The sequence below is a fragment of the Ranitomeya imitator genome, chromosome 3, assembly GCF_032444005.1.
Source record: "Ranitomeya imitator isolate aRanImi1 chromosome 3, aRanImi1.pri, whole genome shotgun sequence".
Lineage (NCBI taxonomy): Eukaryota > Metazoa > Chordata > Amphibia > Anura > Dendrobatidae > Ranitomeya > Ranitomeya imitator.
Window position 1 is genome coordinate 697,094,202 of NC_091284.1, and position 21,014 is coordinate 697,115,215.

General features: G+C 42.5%; 1 protein-coding gene across 1 annotated transcript in view; it reads left to right on the plus strand.

Annotated features, from left to right (window-relative positions):
- The window catches only part of GLI1 (GLI family zinc finger 1), a 202,607-nt gene that overhangs the window by 163,045 nt on the left and 18,548 nt on the right, over positions 1–21,014 (plus strand). Inside the window, exons 2-4 of the mRNA XM_069758554.1 lie at positions 12,167–12,308; positions 12,672–12,770; positions 14,356–14,551. Coding sequence (XP_069614655.1) covers positions 12,203–12,308; positions 12,672–12,770; positions 14,356–14,551 — 401 coding nt within the window. The 5' untranslated portion in view covers positions 12,167–12,202. The remainder of the gene's footprint in view (positions 1–12,166; positions 12,309–12,671; positions 12,771–14,355; positions 14,552–21,014) is intronic.

A 21,014-nucleotide genomic window follows, 5' to 3' on the forward strand; every position in this document is an offset into this window, starting at 1 on the left:
TCTGCGAGCCTCGAGTCGATTTTGCCCCTTTCTAAAACTTGGCCTTGTACAAGATCTTATTCTTCATTCATATAAACTACTCAGTGCTAGAGCTTAAAAGGAACCTATCATCGATTGATGCAGCCAGGTAAGTTTTACTCTGAAATCCTAAGGCTTTTCAGAGAAAACCTACTTTACTGAGTCAACTTTTCCCTGTCCCAAACAACTTAACCGACAGGTCTCTCTCGATAAACGCCAACTCATAGGGCGAGACCTATCAATCAACTGGAATGGCCAGATGGGGACATCTCAGACTAGTCATCTGAGACACATAGTCATCGGACAGATTTTCGGAGTATCTTTTCTCTGAAACGCCACAGAATTTCAGAGTAAAACATGATGGCCTCAATTACAGCAGTATGATGATGGGTTACCTTTCCGAACGTAAGATAAAATACAAGAGACACCTTGTAGATTTTAACATACAAATAGGATTTAATCATAAGCTGAATACGATTCTTGAATCATATGTTGTGCATTTAAATAGGTTGTCTGGGATTTTAACATTGCTGGCCTATCCTTAGGATAGGTCACCAGTGTCTGATCGGTGGGGGTGTGACACTGCTCACGGTGTCGGCGGTGGCCAGAACTGAACAACACAGCTCCATCGATAGAATAGTGGCCGCGGCTGGGTACTGCACCTCCACCCCCTATTCATTTAAATAGGGGCAGATGTGCAGTACTCGGCAGGGGCTACTATTCAGTAAATAGAGCCATGCTGTGCACCAATCAGACATTGATGACCTATTCTAAGGATAGTCCCTCAATGGTAAAGTCCAGGACAACCCCTTTAATGGTAAATTCACATATGAAGTTATATTGCAGAAATTTGGTCACTGTCTCATGAATCTGAATAGAGCTTGCAGAAATTCATGTAATTGCCAGCACAACCCTATTTAGATGAATGAAAACTGCATTTCAGTCTCAAAAATGTTCTTGTGGTTACAACCTTGAAGCTCTTATCAGTGTCTGTCACAATTTATAACTATTCTTTAATTCTAGCTGGATTGGCATCCAAAATCCAAAAAACTAAAACAGGACAATTTTTTATGACAAAAGAAGGGCAGCATCGAAAACGGGAAGGTTAATGTAGTCCATCAAAGTGGAGTATTGAGATAAAGGTTATCTTAAAGGGAATGTCACCCCCACACTATAAATTCAGCTACTCAAACATCTACAATATATAGGGGACATAGCCACTATAAAAATCATTACAATAGCATACATTTTTGGAATATAGTTCCACAAAAATTCATTTTTAATCCATATACAAATTAGGTCACTTTGGTGCACCCCTGGGTGGCCAATGTCTTGGTGCATTCTGATGCCCTTACATTCGCATATCTTGAGATTGATTGACAGTATCCACTTTCTCGCAGCATGCACTCCCTAAACACAAATCACTATTCCTGCACTGACCCTGGAGAACCCCAGTGGCAAATTCACAGTGTACATATGCAAATGATAGGATGTTTCTTGGGCTCTCCATGCATATGCTATGACTGACACAGCCGCGACACATGCAGCGCCGATCAGCTGATCGTCCGGCGCGATCCGGGAAGCAGGGTTCCCTCTGCAGCTTGCCGAATAAGAGGGAACCCGAGCAAATTTACTCATCTCTAATTTATTATTATTATTATTATTATACATTTTTTTAGCGCCATTTTCCAAGGCGCTTTACATGTCAAAAAGGGGCAAATATAGACAAGTACAATAAACATGTGCAAAAACAAGGCACACACAAGTACAGGAGGAGAGAGGACCCTGCCCGTGAGGGCTCACAGACTACAGGGGATGGGTGAAGAGGATACACTAGGAGAGGGTAGAGCTAGTTGTGCGGCAGTTCAAATTACGAGATTACAGGGGTTTTCCAGGACTAAAACACTAACGGTCTATCAAGAATAGGTCATCAATGTTGGACTTGTCAATGTCCGACACTAAAGAACCCCACAAATTACCAGAACAGAGCCCACATTAATGCTAAATTGCAGTATCGGGCAGATCTGTATGTATAGGCAAGAAAAAACCAAACAAGAGTCAGAAATTTTTTAAATTTGCCTTATCTTGAAACAAAATGGCGAAGACTGCTGTGGTAATCGCGCACATACTGTAGGTGCCCATCATTTGACTGAGAGGAGTAGCTAGGGTTTTGGTTCAGGGTGGGCAAAGCTTCTGAGTGGGCCCCTAACCAGGTAACCTTGATTACAACTCGGTGACACCCCCTAATAGTGGAGGAGAACCTCAGCAAATGACTGCGCTGTTACTGAAGATAATCTCTATATAACGACCAACATGGATATTACCGCCATATGGTCAGTGGTATATACCAGTCCTACAGAACATATAAGAGATCACAGCACAGTTACAGATAATGACTTACCGCTGACGTTCTTTCTCATGGAATCATTCACTTTTCCCTTCTTTTCCATCTGGCCCAGACCGACATGACAACTTCTTCCAGCCAGGACTCGGCTGCAGAGATTACAACAAAGACATGTTTCACTTCTCACATTCCAGCTCCATCACCATCTATTCCCAACCTGCACAAACTCCTCATCCTTCTGATATCCCAATGCTGAGCCGCTGCTGCCCTATTACTGCACCTGCTGTGTGGTTCTCTGTGCCCTCTAAATTCTAAAGCAACCCTCTATAATATAGTAATGCCGGGCGCAAGTGCCCTAGAAAACACTTTTGCCCCATAGAAAGTTATATTTTCCTGTGTGCCCTTTTGACAGTCACAGTAACCTGAGTTCCCCTATAACAATAAGTGCCCGCTTTACATTTAGATACAGGAAAGATAAATATCTTGGTACCGTGTTAGCCAGTAGATAGAAAAATATTTAGAATTGAGAGTCCTCAGTGGTTGATACCTTTTAATGGCTAACTGAAAAGATGGTAACAAATTGCAAGCTTTCGAGACTACTCAGGTCTCTTCATCAGGCAAAAACTAAAACAAATTCTGAAGAATCACAAATCTATGCACAACATAGCACAGTGAAAGAAAAAAAAGGGGGGAAAACCATGGATAAGACAGGTGACATAAAGCAGAATTACCATGAGTGATAAACAGTAGGGTTGAGCGAAACGGGTCGGCCAGATTCAGAAGTCGCCGACTTTTGGCAAAGTCGACCCGACCCCTGTGTGGGGTCGGCCATGAGGTCGGCGATCTTCTGATCTGGAATCGGAATTCCGATACCGAGTTCCGATATCGGGAATCGGTATCGGTATCGGAATTCATATTTAAGTGTAAAATAAAGAATATAAAAAAAATATTGATATACTCACCCTCGGACGCGCCCTGGTTCTCACCGGCAGCCTTCCTTCCTAAGAATGAGCGCCTGAAGGGCCTTCGATGACGTCGCGGCTTGTGATTGGTCGCATGAGCGGTCACATGGGTGGTCACGCGACCAATCACAAGCCGCGACGTCATCTAAGGTCCTTCAGGCGCTAATTCTTAGGAAGGAAGCGTCCGAGGGCGCGTCCGAGGGTGAGTATATTCCTAATAGGTATATACTCACCCTCGGACGCGCCCTGGTTCTAACCCGCAGCCTTCCTTCCTAAGAATCAGTGCCTGAAGGACCTTAGATGACGTTGTGGCTTGTGATTGGTCGCATGACGCCCATGTGACCGCTCACGCGACCAATCACAAGCCGCGACGTCATCGAAGGTCCTTCAGGCGCTCATTCTTAGGAAGGAAGGCTGCCGGTGAGAAACCAGGGCGCGTCCGAGGGTAAGTATATCAATATTTTTTATTTTGATTCTTTATTTTACACTTAAATATGGATCCCAGGGCCTGAAGGAGAGTTTCGTCTCCTTCAGACCCTGGGAACCATTAAAAACCCAATGCACTGCATTGGGTTTCGTGTTTCAGCCGACCCCGACACCGACTTTTCTATAGGATCGGCCGATTTCACTCGACCCGACTTTTGAAAAAGTCGGGTTTCGTGAAACCCGACCCGATCCTATGAAAAGAAAAGTCGCTCAACCCTAATAAACAGTTATGTCCATAAATATTGGGCCAGCTCTCAGATAAGGAATGTTTTATTGTCCTCTGATTAGGGTCTCTGTTGTGATGACCCCTTATAGTCTGAGGGGCAAGTTCCTTAGTTGATGGAAAAAGACATAAATCCCTGCGACAAATTCATTCCTCCACTAAGGCTGTCAAAGGTCGTCATCAGTTTATATTCCCAGACTCTTCTGTCTCTCTGAGATTTGAAGCTACCTTTTAACACAAGGAATTTCATGTCCATAATGTTATGATTTGGGAAACAAAAATGTATTGCCACAGGTAGATCCATTCTTTTTTTCTCTTATTGTATGGCGATGAGAGTTCATCCTTGTTCTCAGTTTCTGCCCTGTTTCCCCCACATACAGACCCCCAGTTGGACATTTAGTACAAATAATTAGGTACACCACATTAGAAGTGACGAAGCTGAAAGTACCTGGTATCTTGTAGTCCTGATGTGAATTGGGGATCTTTATCTTGTCCGTGGTCATTATAAATGAACAGGTTTTACATTTTTTCTGGTTCAAGAGCTGCCTGTCCTCTCCAACAGCTGCAGGTACTTTTCCTTGTCTAAGAAGCATCATTGTCAAGAGCTCCCTGTCCTCTCCAACAGCTGCAGGTACCTTTCCTTGCAACCAGAAAAAATGTAGCTTGCTTTGGTATTTTATCATTCTTTTTTAATAATATATCTAATAAAATTCATTACATTTTATTTTGGCTTTTTTTCGTTTTTTTCTACCCTCCATTGTAGTGGTAGTGTGTATTTCATCTTTCAGTTGATGTAGCAAGAACCTTGCACCAGATTCCCTTTTACCCCTTACCAACATACAGTATAACGTAATTGTGCATCATATGTAAAATCCACTTCTTTGATGTTGGCTCAGGAAATGAGTCAGCATCTTTGCCAGCAGGTGATGGTTGTGCTATTAAGCCTATAACAGCCATTTATTGAGTGGAGCTTCGCCCATAATTGTTAGCCTGTTAAGTACTAATGTCATTCTATATTCATGTCATTTACAGTATGTGCCTAGGGGGTTCACAGTTCTAACTGACACTTTATAAGGTGCCGACATATAAAGTCCATTTAAATCTGAATAGGTCCCTAAAGAAACATTTTCTGTAAATTTCCGGAAAAATTGAGAAATTCCTGCTAAACTTTTAACCCTTCTAAAATACTAACAAAAAAAATCAAAAATGCTGCGGAATAAATGTAAAGTTAGCTTATGGGAAATGTTATTCATTAATTATTTTATGTAGTATAACTATCTGATTTAAGGGCATAAAAAATAAATTTTGAAAATTGCGAAATGTTCAATTTTTTTGTCAAATATTCAATATTTTTATAAATAAACACAAATCATATCGACAAAAATTTAGCACTAACATGAAGTACAATATGTCACGAAAAAACTGACTCAGAATCAGTGGGATCCGTTGAAGAGTTTCAGAGTTAAGTGACACTGGTCAGATTTCTAAAATTTGGCTTGGCCAGGAAGGTCAAAATTGTCCCTAAAGGGGTAAACATGAATGAAAAATGAAAGAAAGTGTTAAAAGTCAATTAATTAAAAAAAGTTCTGTTTGCCTCCTTCAGTTTTCAAAAACAGATGGAAAAAATTGATATAACACAGAGGGAACAAGGATCATACACGAGAGAAAAGCGTCTGTTATAAACGGATGTAAAAATGGACACAGAAAGGGGTCATGCACATGAGCGTATTTATGATGTAACAAAACATCATTTTGCCCCAGGAGCAAAATTATTACTATGCGGCCGTACCTATGTCCGATATTTTCCTGGGCCTGAGCTTGTCCAAGAAAAAAAACCACAGCGTGCATGAGTTGGATCTGATTATCAGATCACACTGGGCCATGCAAGTCAATGAGTCCGCAGAAAACATCAGACTGCACTCGGATTACATCTTAGTGCAGTCCAATTTTCACAGACTATGGGCTCATACCCATTTGCGAGAAAAAAAAACGGTCCGTAATCTGGACCGAAAAAAATGGACGAGTGCCATGCGAGTGTCATGCGAGTACAATGCTATTTTTCTCACATAGCATCTGTATGACATCCGTATGACATGCGTATGCCATGCGTTTTTTTTTTCTCTGCTACTATTTTTCTACAATCATTTACAGGACCATTTACAGTGTTCTATGCCACAGAATGGTAAGGTATCTGTAAAAAAACGGATGGCATATGGATGGTTTGTATTGCCATGCGTTTTTTTCTCACACCCATTGACTTGCATTGGCGAGTCTTATCCGAGATACGCAGCAAAGCGCAGCATGCTGCGATTTTTTTCTCAGTCCGATTTCAGCTGAGAAAAAAATCGCAGATGAGATGTAAGGCTACGTTCACATTAGCGTTTCCCGACGCAGCGTCGGGAAACGCAGCGGCGACGCACGCGTCATGCGCCCCTATGTTTAACATGGGGGACGCATGCGTTTTTCGCGTTGCGTTTTCCGACATGTGCGTCGTTTTTGACGCTAGCGTCGGACGCAAGAAAATGCAACAAGTTGCATTTTTCTTGCGTCCGATTTTCGTCAAAAAACGACGCACGCGTCGCAAAACGCAGCGTTTTTGCGTGCGTTTGCACGCGTTTTTGCGTGCGTCGTGCATTGCGTCGCCGACGCAGCGGCGCGCAACGCTAATGTGAACGTAGCCTAACCCATTGAATAACATTGGTCAGAGTGCAATCCGATTTTTTATCGGATTGCACTTGTCCGTATTTCTCACAAATGAGTATGAGCCCTGAGAGATTGGAGAAGATCGAGTCATTTTTTTGCCTATCTTCTCATCTGAGAAAATCAGATCACACTCTGATTAGAGTTTGATTAGCATAATTGACCTGATTCTCTCAGATGAGAGAAACGCTGGTGCGACCCTAACCAAGGTATGAATGTAGTCTTAGGGTATATGTCCACGTTCAGGATTGCATCAGGATTTGGTCAGGATTTTATGCAGGTAAAATCCTGACCAAATCTGCACCTGAGGTCACTGGCAGGTCACCTGCGCTGTCCTTGCGTTGTTTCTGCAATGTAAGGACATGCTGCATTCTTAAAAGACGCGCCGCATGTGCGTTTTCGCGGGTCTGCCGCATGCGTCTTTTAATGCATAGTGGAGACGGGATTTCATGAAATCCCCTCCACTATGCTGTAACATCTGGACGCCGCTGCGGCTCAACGCAGCGTCAAAAACGCAGCGTTTCCTGAACGTGGAAACATACCCTAAGGCTACGGTCACACTATCAGTATTTGGTCAGTATTTTACCTCAGTATTGGTAAGCCAAAACAAGGAGTGGGTGATAAATTCAGAAGTGGCGACGTGTTTCTATTATATTTTTCCTCTGATTGTTCCACTCCTGGTTTTGGCTTACATATGCTGAGGTAAAATACTGACCAAATACTGGACGTGTGAACGTGGCTTTAGAAACAGTATAGAATATCTGCCCTGGTCGTGTTCATGTAGAGTCTACAGACAGTGAGGCGCGACAGGAGTGTGTGTAAGGTCACGGGTTATTCTGGAAGGTATGGGTATGTCAGGTGGGCAGACAAGTTGGAATATGTAGGGACAGTCCAGCTGGGAGGACTGGTGGAAAAGGAATCACGTCATCTAGGACTCTCCAATTCCAGCTTGTCAGGAAGTGAGAGATCCCTTCAGGGAGCCGCTGAATGCAGCTTGTCCATTGTTCTGCTGGCTGACTGGATGCCTGGCTTCTCTCAGTCTTCCCTTATACCACCCAAGTAGAAGGAGGAGTGTAGTAGCAGCGTCAGCTGACCTGTTCCTCATTATGAAGCATCTCAGCTGTTGAATAGCTCAAGCCTGCGACATAACTGTCTCTATGACCTCCTTTGACCTAGCCAGATGGTTCCTGTAAATACAGTAATTGCCCCCAGAACGATATGAGTGCCCCACGCGGAGGTCTGCTGCCCAAAGTGCAATAAATGAGATTTGGAGCATCTCACCAACGCCTAATCATCCAGTGCGCGCAGAAGATGCACTAACAAGCCCAAATTGCTTTCAAGGACTTTCCGCACCCTATAAAAATGCAGGGAAAGTACATTCCACAGTTTTCAGGCAGCCTGTTTAATTTCAGGGTATTATTTGGCTGACGTACATGAAGCCAGCCGTGGTAATCTCATGTTACTATCTGACACTGGTGTTTGCCATGTGTATACGGGCTTCTTCCAATAAGTCTGAAGAACAACTGTTAGCCATGTTTTCTGCTGGCCAAAGGTACAAAGTTCTCCGATTAGACGAGCATTCCCTTATTTTCTCATTACTGAAGAATTTATCAATGTGCAAGAAGCATGGAGTGATACTTCGCTATTAATCCTAACGATTTCGCCATAGAAAATTGCTTTAGCTTAGGAAAAAGAAAATCAACCAACTGTTGTTCAGTGCCACCATGGTGGTAAATGGCGACTAATGATGGAAAAAGGGTTAATACATCTAATAATGACTGTACGCTGCAAGAATTTTGTGCACGTGTTTGTAAGAAGCCAATATGTGAGGGTCACTACAAAAGTCCTGGGGGGTCTCTCCTACTGAAGAGAAGCAACAATAACTCATCCACCCTCCTAATGTCAGGTAGACCGGGTATTAGAGTGTGATCTGGGTAATAACGGTCCGGGCGTCTTCTGTTCTTGTGCTGTTACTTCCATCACTTTCACTTACTTCTAAGTTGTATAGAATATTAGAATGACTCATAAAGAAAAGATTCAATTTCCATTAACATCGCTTGCTACTGTCTAGTTTACACGGACCACCAACGTCTCATAGACTGAATATTCAAGCATCATCGGGACGGGTTCAATAATTCCATCATGTTACAGATGTTAGATCAGTTAAGTACATTTTCTGCTACTTTATATGCGCTCCCTTTGCCAAGTACGTATGTGCACTATTGTAGCACCACCTACTGGTACATTTGTGCAGTGCACTGATTAGTCAGTGACTAAAGAGCCTAATTTTTCAACATGCGGTACAAGTATTCCAAAGGGTACATTCCTTCTCTTTAGGGGCTGCTGTGCTTTTAGCAGGCAATACAGTGTATGTTCATGATATTGGGGGGATTTGATATCCTTTAGGGGTGGAGGTTTCTTGGATTAGTAATATTGAGAAAAATTCCTTTTGGGTTTAGTCCGAACAATTCTCACAAATCACTGCGTAATATTCTATAAGTCCCCCCATGCCACGGGACAGCTCTGACCCAATAAAGTATGGAATCCACAATCCAGTGGTATCTGGCATCAAGTTGTGGCAGCAGATTCTTTAAAAAGTTATCTTTCATGAGCTTTTTCTTCCTCATCTCAGAGCAGCATGATGTAGGGGCTGATTCCAGTGATGTACCACATACTAGGCTGCTTGATGCAGGTTTTATAAAATTCCTGTTTTATCACCTGTAGATCTAGCAGTTCTCTGAATGCTGAGTTCTGTTTAACCCCGCCCCCACCACTGATTGGCAGCTTTCTGTGTACACTGTGCATAGGCAGAAAGTTGTAAATCAGTGGATATGGAGGACTACATGGCAGCAGGTTTACTGGTGTTCTAGTGATGATGTTCTGCTGATAAAAAGTGATTTTATCAAAACTGCAGCATGTGACACATCACTGGAATAAGGATTCCTGTCTTTACATCATGCTGTTCTCAGACTACGGTACATATCAAAAACTTTGAGATAGAGTCTCTTTAATTCCTGTAAGTTGCAAAATGCAGCCTTCGTGGAGCAGACTTCTTGTTCGAGAACATTTTTTTGATCTAGGACATTTGGAGGCCCAGTCAGGACCTTGTTATGGTTCTCAGACAGGGCATAGTTTCCTACTGAGAGTAGCCATTGTGATTAGTGAGCATTGATCCCATGAAGGGGTGTACACCTACAACAATGTTCAGGTAGGTAGTGCGTGTCAAGATAACATCACATGAATGGTTTCCCAGCAGGAAGCAGCTGTCCGTATGATGTAAAATAACACATTATTCATTAGACCAGGGCTCCTTCTTCCTCTGCTTCTTTTAGCCTTGTACATTAAAGGGGTATCCAGGACTTCAACATTGATGGCTTTTCCTTAGGAGAGGTCATCAATGTCTAATTGTTGGGTATGCGACACCCAGCAGTGCACCCTCGTCCATCATCTGTTTCTGGTGTCAGAAGCAGCCAGAATTGGTCAGTTGGTTAGCTGAACAGCGCCGTCAACAGAATAGTGGCCTCGGCCAGGTACTACACATCCAATCCTCTACTGGTTTGAATAGGAATGCTCCGCAAAATGGGCCTTTTTGGAAATGCTTCCTACAATTTGGCTCTTGTTAAAGTCACCAGGTCCCACTCCCTACATTTACCAATTTTGTTCTTTTTACAACTCATTAACTTCAAGAACTAATCTGTAGCCATCAGTGAAACAAGATTGAAATGAAACTTTATTTCGTTCTTACATGGGCAAAACAAAATACAAATAATTGAGAAAATGTTTTCTATGAATTAGGACTCAGGAAATATCAGGATATCCACCTGTTGGGTCCTCCAGAATTTAGTCACAACCTGTAAGGTACAAATGAAGCAAGTATTTAATTTTATCTGTAGTGTTACTGGACGGAAAATGAAGCATTTTATAGAATCTATTGAAATTAATGGACTGTCAGAGTAATGCGATGATTAAGGCTGCCGTCACACTAGCAGTATTTGGTCAGTATTTTACATCAGTATTTACAAGCCAAAACCAGGAGTGGGTGATAATTGCAGAAGTGGTGCAGATGTTTTTATTTTACTTTTCCTCTAATTGTTCCGCTCCTGGTTTTGGCTTACAAATACTGAGGTAAAATACTGACCAAATACTGGGAGTGTGACGGCAGCCTAATACATTGACATGTCAGGTCCTCCAGCTAAATCAGGAGTCCAATTCTAGTCTCCTGACCACTGCAGCCAATCATGACCTTAGAGGATGACTCATTCAATTCACCTGACCACTGCAGCCAATAACAGATGTCAGATTATGTATCAGTCTAGTCATCTGACCACTCCAGCCAATCACAGACCTCAGATTATGTCTAGTTCTAGCCACCTGATCACTGCAGCCAATCACAGACTTCAGATTATGTCTAGTTCTAGCCACCTGACCACTGCAGCCAATCACAGACCTCAGATTTTGTCTAGTTCTGACCTCCTGACCACTGCAGCCAATCACAGACCTCAGATGATTTCTGGTTCTAGCCACCTGACCACTGCAGCCAATCACAGACCTCAGATGATGTCTCGTTCTAGCCACCTAATCACTGCAGCAAATCACAGAAGTTAGATAATGTTTCGTTCTTTTCACCTGACCAATACAGCTAATTAGCGACCTAAGTGGACGGTTGTGCTTGCGAAAAATACGTCCGAGTCTCACAGGTTAAAACCCTGCTCTGGCGCCAGCACTCCAGAGCGGAGTGTGTGGCCGTACAGCAATACATGGAGCTGCATGCTCCGCTCTGGAGTGCTGGCGCCATAGCAGGGTTTTAACCTGCGAGACTCGGACGTATTTCTTGCAAGTGAGAAGGAGCCCTTAGCGTTATTATTGTACTGGGGGGTATAGGGATAGAAAAGAAGTTGTCCACTACTCGGACAATCCCTACATTTCCCCCCAGTAAAATAATAATAAATAATCTAGTTCCATTTGTTGTTATTAGTTGTACTTATACTCAGCTCCAGTGCCGGCGCTGTTCCCTCTCCCGGGGTCAATCAGCCCTGGCTTCACTCTCATCTCCTATGGACATGATTGACAAAAGAGAGGAGAATGAAGCCAGCACTGATTGGCCGCAGTGATCACGTGACATAATGTCACGTGAGCGCAGACAGAGCCAGTGTCGACGTTCTCTGCCTTTGCAACAATTCCCTTAACAATCTGTCTAGTTGATTGAGCTAATACTTCTAATATTTATGACTTCTAGTTTTGCTCTTAGGAAAATCACCAAACCATCTTCACTTAATATTTGTTCGTATTTGAATAGAATAGAATAGAATGTTGTTCTCCCTCCTACCTCTACGCAGCCCTGTACGTGCTACATAGGCGCATAGCAAAGCATTATATTATAGAAATAGCTGGAACTATGTATGACATGTTTTACCTTTTGTCTATGTCTTGCAGAGCTAAATGTGCCGCTGACAACTGGTTGCTCACACAATGGCATCCCGCCAGTGCCCACCTGCGATGTTCAATTCCATGAACCCGCCTATGAACAGTTATGTTGAACATTGCTACCTGAGGTCACCCAATGTCATGGCGGAAGGTCAGTATCTGGCAATGATGAGACGGGCAGATTATGGCATAGAGGTCATACTAAGGGCATAGTTTTCCCACTTCTTCACACATGTCTGACGGCAGGCAGCCATGAGATGACTCAGTTTATAGACATGGTGATGAGAGCTTTCCATTGTCTGATAATTAATACCGTTCATCTAGATTAGCATCAAAGAACGCATCTATATTCTTATGCTGTTCTTATACTGTCTAGGTATAAATTATCAAAAATTAATTATATTTATTGTTAAATAGCTATTATTATTGTAATTAGATTATTATTATTATTTGCAGAATGCATTATACTGATTGTTGCCTTTTTTGTCTCATCTTTGTGCAATTTGACTTGCAGGCATGAATGAGATGCCCTATTGCCACCAAAACAACCTTATGACTAGCCAACATGGCTTCAGTCTTGCCCAAGCCAATGAGCCGATGGCTTCTGCAGATGGTGAGTATATAATGGATAAAATGAGAATAAAACCTACTTTGACAATTGTTATACTTACAATTTTATTGAAGGTGATTGAAGCAATAACTTGAAGCCGAGTCTGCTGGGTCAATTTGACTTAAAAACCCATAAATACCAGGTACTTTTCAGAATAGAGTTGTACTCGGGCTAGGAAATCCATTTTGAGCTAAATAGTAATCAGTAGAGAAAAATCTTTCTCTTGTATTGATAGTTTACCGTCTCAATTGTAGGCCTCATTCACACGTCAGTTTTTCACGTAAGCGCATTATCTGTTTTTTTTTCACAAATAGCATTCGTATCGATGACAGTCTATAGGGTTTGTTCACACGTCAGGTTTTTTTCTCGGAGTCATGTCCGATATTGAAGTCGGCAATGGAAGTCTATGGGTCAGTGAAAAATCGGACAGAATTTGAATGCCATCTGTGTGCTGTCCGTTTTTCACTGACTGATAGATGGAAGCCGGAGAAATGCTACATCAGTGGAAAAAACTAATGAAAATATGACCAAATGCTGATAAAAATCACTGATGAAACTCAGTCCGTTTGGTCTGGTAAGTCGAAAAAACTGATGCCGCAATGAGTCGTTGGGCTCAATGTGACTAATGAACATTCAGTTGTGATAAATATTAGGTTTGTTCTGGTTTAAAATTAACTTCATAACTATTCACAGACAGCAAACAGATCATGAAACAGAAATTAGAACACAATGGGTCCAATTCATCAAGGGTTTTCACAAGTTTTCCGGTGTAAAACACCTCGACATATCACAAACTTTCTAGACAACTCGAAGTTTTGTAAAATTTAGCAATGTTTGACATCTTTATGCCAGTTCCGGCCAGCTCCCATAAAATGAGTGGAGCTTGAGAGGGACAGGGCTTGCCATAGTCTGCTTGACAAATTCATAAAAATGTAGACAACTTTGGTGGCATAAATTGGATTAGCCATGTACTCCCTGACTGGAGTAATATTTCTGGCAGAGGCGTACAGCAGTTGTAAGATGCACCCAGTTCATGAAGAGTCACGCACGTCATAATGAATTAGGCACAACTTACTCAAGTTGTGCCTTTATTACAACTGGCATACAAAACGCCAGCCTTTATGAATTGGGTCCAACGTATATTTGGAAAGTTTATTAATGTTTCTTTACGCAGCCCTTAAATGTAAGAAAATTGTACACTGTTGTAGTTTAGTAATTTTTTTCTTGAAAATCCTTTTCCTTTAAAGGCTAGGGCTACACTGTACATGTCACATGGCCAAAGTTCACTAGGTGTCGCTGATACATCAAAGTGCAATACAATTCAATGGAGTTGCATTGCTACTGGGAGAGAATTACAACCACAAGAAGCAAATCTCAAAAAGTCCAATCATGTCACACTTTTTTCAACTTTTCACTGTACCCTTTGGGTGGCAATGAGACCCCATTCACTTGTATTTTACTGCGATGTAGCAGCGACACTTAGCACATTTTGGTCGCATAAGATGTGTCACAGTCACAGTTGCTATATAGCAATGTAGCTATATATGTTTTTATTTCTCATCAGTAATTTACCTTTTTCTCCATTTAGGATCTCGTTTCTCCACCCCTAGAAGCTCAGTGAAGCTTAGCAAGAAGAGAGCAATGTCTATATCTCCACTATCAGATGCTAGTATTGACCTGCAGACCATGATTCGCACATCCCCTAACTCCTTGGTGGCATTCATAAACTCCAGATGTCCCTCCGCCAATGGCTCCTATGGTCACTTGTCAATAGGAACGATGAGGTATATGAATACAAACCTATTGTATAAAATCCAATTTTTTAAGCAGCATATGTACATTACAATGAACCTAGTTAGCATTGTGCATAGTTCATGACTTATATCATGAGTAAGTCATATAATGCATGAGACAGGCATGGGTTTCACAGCCTTAGTTGGGTAGTTGCTTGAGTTCTTAAAGAAACACTCCCATCAAAATTTTTATCATTTTAATACACTGACGAGCTAAAGGGTAACAATGTTATTTCAGGCTCTGCATCTCACCATCCACTACTGCTTGGAAAGTGAGACTACCACCATTTTATAGAGAATCATCTTGGTTATCTAATGAATAAATTTACTTGCAACTATTTAGAATATGATTAGTAATGCAGATGTGAGGGAGGCCAGGGCCGTAGTCGTGGCCCGCAATGATAGCTGCTGGAGCGTTCCCTGGCCACCCGACACAGGCATACACTGTCCCATTTGCGGCGTAACGTCTGTAACTTCTCCTGCACCATCAGGGTCCCCTCTGGTCTGCTGTGGGTTCACTCCTGCTGGTTCCACGCAAAGAGAGACAGAGTCCAGTTTCAACTTGTAACAGACAACTTTACTTGAATTCTTTCTCAGTACGTCCAGTTCAGTTGCAGCAATTTCACAGGGAACATCACAGTATACATCCTGTCTATTCCTGTGGTTTTCCCTACTTAGTCTGGAATGCTCCCGGGTCATACCGCTTCGTCCGGTACCGCAGAGCTCCTTCTGTCCTGCTTCACTACCTTTAGGAGTTCCTCCGTCCGCTTCGCAACAGACATAAGGGCTTCTGCCCATGTAGTAAGCTGCCACATCTTGGTGCTGCAACATTACGGGTACCACTGTATTGCCTGAGCTCTCAGGCCCTACTGAACTGTCTGGGCTCCCTGGCCCCACTGAACTCCAATCAGCAAATACTCCTGTCTTACCCACAGTAGACCCCGCCTATGTTAACTATTGCTTATCCTATGCTAAAGTCCCATGATGCCCCCTCTAGTTGAATAATCACATTACTACACCAGAACATAGTATACATTGCACATCAATCATTAACTTAGAAAGAGGGGTGGGGTACAAGTCAGTCCTAGTACACCCCTTACACAGATTTGTATTATGTCACTGCATTGTTACTGTTTTGTTACCGGTGGTGGAAAAATCTTTTCTACCTGTATGCTACAAATCACAACCTGTTCTCATATGCTCTAATAGCTCAGTGTGTTATTAGGTGTGTTATTAGGTTGATTCTCAAGCAAAAGGTCACTGGTTCTGTGATGAGGGAACAGCCGCCATCTTGGAACAGGATTACTACCAGATTGGCGTGACTCCATTTTGTCTCCTGGTCACAGGTCCGCAGCGAGTGCTTTTGGCCCCAACCTTTTCTAATGAATAAAGTTCCTATTAGTATGCTAATGGGCTGAGCTCAGTGTAAACTGTAGACGGTATTTCAAAGCTCCATGAGGAAACCACACCACCAGGGGGCTTGGAAATGCGAATCCTAGAATACCCAGTGTGGGTAACAGGGCAGTCTCCCCGGCGGCCATTTGTCTCTAGGTGCAGTTCCTTTACTGACCTGAGAGACAAAGGGGGCGCCGGAGAGCTGGGCCTGGGTAGTGACGTCACGGATTGGTGACGTGGTAGGAAGAGGTAATCCTTCACAGGTTCGAATCAAGGAGCAGCCATGAAGTAGATTTTCCATGAAAAGAGAAACCGCATCATCCTGCTCATCTATAGAGGTCTCTCAACCACCAAAATTGCCAAACTGCATCATGTGAGTGCCATGACAGTTGCAAGAATATGAAAAGAAGTCCGACCATCCATTAAAAAGCCGAGAGGTGAACGTCCAGGCAAAATATAGGAGTCAACAAGTCATCTCATCACAAGGTCTGTCAGTTCTGGCGTGACAAACACGGCACTGAAGGTGGCTTGTATGGTTCGTAATAGTGAGATCACGGTCATCCATGCAAGCACTGTGTAAAGCACACTACTCAAGTGAAGAAGCCTCGACTTCAATATTGTCATAAGAAGTGTCAGTTCGAGTTTGCAAAAAATGTACGAAAAGTGGACAGTAGAAGATTGGAAACAGCTGATTTGAAGCGATGAGATGAAAGTCAATAGACTAGGCTTTGATGAGTGCAAATGGGTCTGGAAGAAACAAGGGAAAAAGGGTCTAATGGATTGAGAAATTGAAGGAACAGACAAGTTTGGTGGAGGAAACCTGATGATATGGAGTTGTTTCACAGCCAAAGGTGTTGGATATTTGACCAGGATCGATGGTGGTCTCAATGTAGAGCTATATAAGAGTATCCTACAAGACAAGTTACTTTGTATATTCGAGTACTATGGTTATGAAAAGGACGACACAGTGTACCATAGTCTTCCAGCAGGACAACGACCCAAAGCATAGGTTGAGATTGGCCAAACAATGGTTCAATGACAATGGAGGAGAGGTGCTGGATTGGCCCCCACAGTCCCCAGACCACAACCCACTCAATAACTTGTGGGTAGAGTTGAAGAAAAACCTATATACACACCCAAATGAGTTGATCAGTATATACTAACTTTGGGGACATGTAGAAGAGACCTGGGATTAGATTTTGGTTTAGACATGATTGAATCTGATTGAGACCATACCCAGAAAGATTCAGGCAGTATTGAAAGCCAAAGGTGGATTTACAAAATACATACAAATTCAAAATTGAGATTTTTATGAGCAAAACAGTAACAATGCACTGACATGACAAAAGTCTGGGTAACTAATCTTATACAAAATAGTTGCAAGTCAAATTTATGTATGAGATAGCCAAGATGATTGTCTATAAAATGATGGCAGTCTTACATTCAAAGCAGTAGTGGATGGTGAGATATGGAGCCTGAAATCAAAAGTTCAAAACATTGTTAGCCTTTTGCTCGTTAGTGTATATTACTACCTCCTTCTCTCCTCCACACTTATTCGCTCCTCATCCAATCGCCTCCAAGACTTATCCCGAATATCCCCCATCCTCTGGAACTCTCTGCCCCAACACGTCCGACTATCAACCACAGTCGGATCCTTCAGACGGAACTTGAAAACTCATCTCTTCAGGAAAGCCTACAGCCTGCACTGACCCCGCTGCCGCCTCATCACTATCGAAGCTACCTCCTCACCAACACTGGAGCTCCTGCAACCCTCAACCTACTGTCTCCTCCCCCATAATCCTGTAGAATGTAAGCCCGTCATTGTTAGTTTGTTTACTGTAAGTTATATCTGTAACTTGTATGTAACCCCTTCTCATGTACAGCACCATGGAATCAATGGTGCTATATAAATAAATAATAATAATAATTACAGTCAACATATCATATGGCACTGTGTACTTGCAATTGCTCATCTGGCCCTTCTACAGAGTTATTCTCTTTTAAATAAAGAGTGCTGTAAAGTGCTGTAAATAAAAGAAAAAAAAAGACGTGGGGTCTATCCTATTTTTGATAACCAGCATGGCAAAACTGACAGCTTCGAACTGCAACTCTCAGCTGTCAGCTTTATCATGGATGGTTATCAATAATAGAGGGGTCCCACTGATTATTGACAACCAGCCAAACTAAAGCAGAAAGCCGGGAGCTGGTATTCTTGGGCTGGTGAGGGGCCATGGATATTGAGTCCCCCAGCCTAAAAATTGCAGCCAGCAGCTTCCTCAGAAAGGCACATCTATTACATGCGCCAATTCTGGCGCTTGGCTGGCTCTTCCCACTTGCCCTGCGGCAAGTGGGGTTAATATTTGTGGTGTTGATGTTGATGTCACCTTTGTATATTGTCAGATGACATCAAGCCCATACGTTAATAATGGACAAGCGTCTTATGCCCACCCATTGAAGCCCTCGTCCCCTGTAAAAAACAGAAAATAATTAAAAAAAAACAGAAAATAATAAACAGCCATATCCCTCACCTGTCCGAAGTGAAGATGTCCCATGCCGCAATCCATGTCTGCGATATTGGTTTGCAACCTGGACGATGCCATAATGAGTCTAGGCTGAAAACCACAGAGAATGAGGTGCTGCGAGAGCACCTCAGTGACTGGTGGTGACATCATTGAGGTTACCGCAGGTCACTGAGGATGCCTTCCCACACTTCACTGTGAGCTGGGAAGATGAACTTCTATGACCTCAATGAGATTAGTGCGAGCACCATGAGATTACTAAGTGACCATCAGTAAACATTTTACCGCTGGTCACAGGTGTTGCCTCACACTGTCATCTGACAACAGCTCTCTGACCAGCAGTAATGATCTTACTGCGAGCAGAAAGTAGTGTCTGCCGTGCTGTCATGCAGATGACAGCTTGGCAAACTACCAATGTTCGTGCCCCCATTCATCTCAATAGGGTTCAGATACTGTTCTGGTACCCGAACCAAACTTAAAGATGAGGCACAATTTTTGAAACATACCTTTTTTTGTTAGGAAATTCGAAGGTTTAAAAGTTGACCAGTGATTTCTCATTTTTCCAACAAAATTTACAAAACCATTCTTTTAGGGACCACATCAAATTTGAAGTGACTTTGAAGGACCTATATGACAGAAAATACTTAAAAGTGAAACCATTCTAAAAACTGCACCCCTCAAGGTACTCAAAACCAAATTCAAGAATTTTATTAACCTTTCAGGTGCTTCACAGGAATTTCTGGAATGTGGAAGGAAAAAAATGAAAATTTAACTTTTAGTCACAAAATGTTATTTTAGACCCCATTTTTTATTTTTGCAAAGATATCAGGAAAAAATGAACCCCAAAATTTTTTGTGCAATATCTCCTGAGCATGCCTATACCCGATATGTGGGGAAAACCATTGTTTTGGCACATAGCAGGGCTCAAAAGGGGAGGAGTGCTATTTGACTTTTTGAATGTAAAATTTCCTGGATTAATTAGCGGACACCATGCTGCATTTGGAGAGCCTCTGGTGTACCTAAACAGTGGCAGGCCCCCACAAGTGACACCAGTTTTGAAACTAGACCCTTCAGGAAACTTATCTTGATGTGTGGTGAGCACCTGGAACCCCCAGGTGCTTCACAGAAGTTTATAGCACTGAGCCGTGAAAACAAAAAAATCACATTTTCCCTACAAAAATATTTTTAGCCCCAAATTTTGCATTGTCACAAGGGTGACAGAAGAAATTGCACCACACATTTTGTGGTGCAATTTCTCCTGAGTACACTGATAAACAATATGTGGGGGAAAACTACTGTTTGGGCACACAGCAGGGCTTGGAAGGGAAGGAGCGCCAATTGACGTTTTGAATGCAAAATATGCTGGAATAATTAGCGGAGGCCAGGTCGCATTTGGAGAGCCTCTGATGTGCCTAAACAGTCTAAATCCCCTACAATTGACACCATTTTGGAAATGAGACCCCTGAGGGAACTTATCTTGATGTGTGGTGAGCACCTTGAACCCCCAGGTGCTTCACAAAAGTTTATAACATTGAGTCCAGACAAAAAAAAAATTTGCCCTGAATTTTGGGTAAAAGGAGAAATTACATCATACAATTTGTTGTGCAATTTCTCCTGAGTATGTAGATACCCCATATGTGGGGGTAACATACTGTTTGGCTCACGGCAGGGCTCAAAAAGGAAGGAGTGACATTTTGGAAAGCATACTTTGATAGAATGGTCTGTCATTTGAGAGCCCCTGATGTGCCTAATCAGTGGAAAACCCCCACAAGTGACACCATTTTGGAAGCTAGGAATGAATCTAAATGTGTTGTGAGCACCTTGAACCCCCAGCTGCTTCACAGAAGTTTATAGCATAGAGCAGTGGATATAAAAAAAAAATACAATTTTTCCCACAAAAATGTCATTTTAGTCCCAATTTCTTTTTTCACAAGGAAAGCAGGAGAACATTGTTGGGCAGGGGAACTATCTCTCTACTATATTCGTCTTTGAACATTGCACACGGAGTCGACAAATTAAAATACATGAAACAATGGGAGGAGGACCTGGGTATTTGACTAACTTTAGAGAGTTGGAGGCGATGTTGTGACACAATTTCCAGGGACAGCCATCAAGCCTCCCTGACAGAGACATCCATTAAACTCCTGCATAGAGCATACCAGGTCCCAAGTAGACTCCATGCCATATACCCAAATGTAACGGATAAATGCTTCAGGGGATGTAACATAGTGGGCAACATGAAGCATATTTGGTGGGAATGTCCGGTTGCCTCAGCTCTGTGGCGGGAGGTTGGGTTGATAACTGAACAAATGTTTGGGGGATCAGTGCAGCTTGACCCGGCTACCTTTCTCTTGGGAGCCAAATACCCAGGTTTCTCTAGTAGGTTCCACAGGTTGATAAACCAGCTGTGTATGGCCACTAAGCCTCATATAGCTACCAACTGGAGGTCGCCTTTTGTCTCTATGCAATCGGTTAGAGACAAGATGAACACAATTCTACTATACGAGCACATTCATGCAACAAGAGATGACCTGTGGGAC